Here is a 5,005-nt window from a genome sequence, read left to right as displayed (position 1 = left end):
AAACAATTGAACATTATTTATCAAACAATATAACTCAGCAGATTTCTTTAAAAGAGCAATTGACAACAATTCGACTACTAACTATTTATTTTTTTAATAACTCAGAGATTTTATTTTTTAAATAATTGGAGATACGAGAGATTGAACTATCAATTAAAAAAAATAAAATGGTGGAATGGATTGTATTTAGATGATTTCTGTTTAAAGTAAATGAATTGTTCATTCATTAACTTAATTAATAATTTCTTTCCATCATAATCTTGATTCCTATGAATATTTCCAAATATATTGGCTAACATCAATATTTCTAAAAAAAAGATGACGGACAGACTTCAAAATGTTACAACAGGTTCGGTCGTTCGTTTTCCTTTCTTCCAAATCTGTACACTTTCTTTTCCCTCTGTTTTCACATTACAGACTTGAAAGCAAAATCTTTGACCAAAATCAACCAACCCTGTTCTTCCTTCTATATCTTCCCCTTATCTTTTCAGAATTCCCAATTCAAAAACTCACAACAATGGCTACTCACCGCCAACAACGACGACATTACTCTGTTTCATTCGCTTTCCCTTTTTTCCTTGCCTTCTTTCTCCTTCTCTCCATTGAACCCATTACCGCCATAGCCACAGAAACCGAAGCTCTTCTGAAATGGAAAGACAGTCTCCCAAAACAATCGCTTCTCGATTCATGGGTCATCTCTTCAAACTCAAGCTCCTCTGTTTCAAATCCATGTCAATGGCGTGGCATCTCGTGCAACAATCAGAGCAGTGTCATTGAAATTAAACTCGACAACACTGGTTTAATAGGTACTCTCGATCACTTGAACTTCTCTTCCTTCCCAAATCTCCTTCGTCTCGATCTCAAAATCAATAATCTCTCTGGTGTAATTCCCCCTTCCATTGGAGTTCTTTCAAAGCTTCAGTTTCTTGATCTTTCCACTAACAATCTCAATAGTACTCTGCCTCTTTCTCTTGCGAATCTCACTGAGGTTTATGAACTTGATGTTTCTCGTAATTTCATTACTGGGTCTTTAGATCCTCGTCTTTTTCCAGATGGGTCTGGGAATTCGAGAACTGGGTTGAGGAGTTTGAGGAATTTCTTGCTTCAGGATACCCTGCTTCAAGGGAGAGTACCTGAAGAAATTGGGAATATCAAGTCCTTGAATTTGATAGCTTTTGATAGAAGCCAATTTTCTGGTCCAATTCCTCAATCTATAGGGAATTTGAGTAATTTAAACATTCTTCGTCTCAATGATAATCATTTTTCTGGAGAGATTCCTCAAAGCATTGCAAATTTGAAGAACTTGACTGATTTGCGTTTGTTCATTAACGATTTATCTGGTGAAGTACCTCAAAATTTAGGGAATATGTCTTCCTTAACTGTTCTTCATCTTGCTGAAAACAATTTCATTGGTACTTTACCTCCTAATGTTTGTAAAGGAGGAAAACTCGTTAACTTTTCAGCTGCGTTCAACAGTTTTTCTGGTCCAATCCCCATGAGCTTGAAGAATTGTCCTAGTTTATACCGTGTTTTGATTCAAAGTAACAACATTACTGGATCGTTGGACCGAGATTTCGGAGTGTATCCCGAGCTTAATTATATCGACTTAAGCAACAATCAGTTTGATGGAAACCTTTCTCCTCGATGGGGACAGTGCAAAAACTTAACCCTTCTGAGGATCACAGGAAACAATGTGAATGGTGAAATCCCAAATGAGATCACTCTGTTGGAGAATTTGGTGGAACTCGAACTCTCTTCGAATAATCTCTCTGGACCGATACCGAAAAGTATCGGGAATTTGTCGAAACTATCGGTACTTGGACTACAAAACAATCGACTTTCTGGATCGATCCCTGTCGAGCTTGGAAGCATTGAAGATTTAGCACATTTGGATCTCTCCATGAATATGTTGAGTGGAACAATTCCTTCAGAAATAGGTAACAATGTGAAGCTACAATATTTAAGTTTGAATATGAACCAATTGAATGGTTCGATCCCATTTCAAATAGGAAGTCTTGTAAACTTGCAAGATTTGCTAGATCTAAGTCATAATTCATTAAGTGGAGAAATTCCTTCTCTTTTGGGGAATCTTCTAAGTTTGGAGAATTTAAACTTGTCTCATAACAATCTCTCTGGATCTATACCAGATTCTTTAGGCAAAATGGTGAGTTTGGTTTCTATAAATCTTTCTAATAACAATTTAGAAGGTCCTCTTCCTAGTGAAGGCATCTTTAAAACGGCTAAATTGGAGTCTTTCAGTAACAACAGAGGATTATGTGGAAATATGAATGGTCTCCCACATTGCACTAGTTTTGTGGATACACAAGATGAAGAAGAAAGTAGCAAGAACAAGCTTGTGAAGATTCTTGTACCATCTTTAGTGGGAGCATTTTTAGTATCTGTTGTAATATTTGGAGTTGTTTTTTGTATCTTAAGAAAGAAAACAAGTCAAGATCCAGAAGGCAATATGGCAACAGTGAGGGATCAGAAAGTGTTTTCAAACATTTGGTACTTCAATGGTAGAATTGTGTATTCCGACATAATTGAAGCGACGAATGAGTTCGACGACGAGTACTGCATTGGGGAAGGAGGATCAGGAAAAGTTTACAAAGTGGAAATGCCTGGAGGTGAGGTATTTGCAGTGAAGAAGCTTTATTCTTGGGATGATGAAATGGGGTTGAAGAATCAGAAGAGTTTTGAGAATGAAGTTGCTGCTTTGACTGAAGTAAGGCATAGGAACATTGTTAGGTTGTATGGATTCTGTTCTAAAGGAGTTCATACGTTTCTAGTTTATGATTATATTGAAAGAGGAAGTTTAGCTCATGTGTTGAGCATCGAAAAGGAAGCGAAGGCGTTCGAGTGGTCGAAGCGGCTCGATGTCGTAAAAGGTATTGCACAAGCACTATCTTATCTTCATCATGATCGTAAGCCTTCGATTGTACATCGAGATGTAACAGCCAACAATGTCCTGTTGGACTCCGAGTTTGAAGCACATCTTGCAGACTTTGGCACGGCGAGGTTCTTGAAACCAAACATGCGTTGGACGACGGTTGCAGGCACTCATGGCTACGTTGCCCCAGGTGAAGATTCGAAATCCTTATCTTTTATATGTTTTTGCAGTTTGAACTTTTAGATTCTGTATTTATATCTTCTTAAATCACCAATTGATCAAAAAACTTACATATCTAATTCATAAAGTTTTTATTTTATGTGACAGAGCTTGCATATACAATGGTGGCGACTGAAAAATGTGACGTCTATAGTTTTGGTGTCGTGGCGTTTGAAGTTTTGATGGGAAAGCATCCTGGAGACCTGATTCTATCGTTGCATTCGATATCTGATTACGAGGTTGAACTCAACGACATCTTAGACTCTCGTCTTGGTCTTCCTAAAGATCAAAAAACAATTAGTGACTTGACTTTGATAATGAATATAGCAATTTCTTGCTCCCACAAAGATCCTCAATCAAGACCAACTATGCGAAATGCATGCCAATTGCTTGAAATGGAAGATGCAAATAATTAGCATATCTGGTGAAAGAACTTTGTTCTTCTAGTTTATGGCATATATTTCTTGTATCGTGGAGTTGTAATTTTTATTTGGTGAAAGAAAGTAATTTTTCGTTTGAATGATTTTACTCAATATCACACTCGTAGTTAGAAATCTTTGTGGCTTAGAAGAGAAAATGAGATTTTTGTATGGATGACCTAATCTTAAATATGGTAATACAGACTGATCTATTCTAAGAACTAATGAAAACTAACTTTTTGCTTATATTTTTCTATTGTTGAATCATATTTTTCTTACATTCGTTGTGTGTGGTGAGATCTGTTGTTTCATAGAATACGGTAATGTTTATAGTTATCAGTATGCATGTTTGAATGTTGTGTATAATCACCTTAAAAAATGGTTATTGGTGGGTTCCACAATCACAAAATTATAACTGAGGACTCTAAAGAATAGGTTTGTTAGAAATTGCGATTGACATTAAAACCGCGACTAAACTTCACTGTAATTTTGCAGTGATTGGCCACCCGCAATCGCAAATGACCAACATGCGAATTTTACAAAAAATTATGATGCACATTTTTTATCGTGTTAGGGATCCGAATGTTTTGTGATGAGTGAGAAGCCACAATTGTGAGAAGAAGTTCTAGGCTGTCGAACTTGAGCGCTCCAAACACAAAAAGTTACTTTCAGTTGATTTCTAGGATTAGATTATTTCACCTTTACCCATTTAGTATTGGGTCATCTATACAAACATATATATATATAAACAAAAACCGTTTGTCAGCCACTTGTTTGGTCTATTTGAAAGATATATGGAAAATCCGTGTGATAATTTTCAAAGAGTTGTGTATGAATAACGCAAAAAGAATTTGATGTAAAAGCTTTTAAGTGAAAGTGATCTAATTATGATGAGGTGATTGATCATTTTCAGTATTAACGATCAATTAATGGTGAAAGCAAGCTATTACACGTTTTAGTCTCGTATGAAGTGAGGAAGGTGGGTACAACATGCTACTCAAATGTCAAATCCCTGATTTATAGCTAAGCACTACGTCGACTCATAAATATTTTTATCAATATTTCTACATTTTTATAGATTGAACGTTAGTATAAGAGATTATTCGATACTTTAATCTTTTCGTAACAAATTTTGTGGAACATAAAAGATAAGCAACAAAATATTATTAATGTAAATATAACCTAAAAATGTTAAACTCCAAATTTGGTCCACATAGTTTATAAGTATAATTTAGTTTCTATAGTTTGATTTTCTTATCATAATAGTAGGGACTATTTTTTGATTATTTTATCAAACTATAGGGAATATTTATGAGGTTTTATCAAGCCATAAGAACTAAGAAATGTTTTGGAGCACGAAGAAATTTTTTGGAGATTAAGTCAGTTATTATAGTCCATGGTTATTATAGTATGTAGGTTATAATAGTTCGTGGATTATAATAATATGTTTAAGGAGCAAACTAAAATAGTTCTTGAT

The 5,005-nt window shown here is 35.1% G+C and overlaps 1 protein-coding gene across 1 annotated transcript; it reads left to right on the top strand.

Moving 5' to 3' along the window:
* Positions 1-314: 314 nt before the first annotated feature.
* Positions 315-3,774, top strand: LOC120075251 (uncharacterized). Its single transcript, XM_039028499.2, has 2 exons — positions 315-3,080; positions 3,218-3,774. Exons 1-2 carry the CDS (start codon positions 338-340, stop codon positions 3,523-3,525), a joined length of 3,051 nt encoding a protein of 1,016 aa, XP_038884427.2. The 5' UTR covers positions 315-337; the 3' UTR covers positions 3,526-3,774.
* Positions 3,775-5,005: the final 1,231 nt, after the last annotated feature.

Source organism: Benincasa hispida, chromosome 1, assembly GCF_027475165.1.
Source record: "Benincasa hispida cultivar pf3 chromosome 1, pf3_genome.v1.1, whole genome shotgun sequence".
Classification (NCBI taxonomy): domain Eukaryota; kingdom Viridiplantae; phylum Streptophyta; class Magnoliopsida; order Cucurbitales; family Cucurbitaceae; genus Benincasa; species Benincasa hispida.
This window is presented reverse-complemented; position numbering and strand designations above follow the sequence as displayed.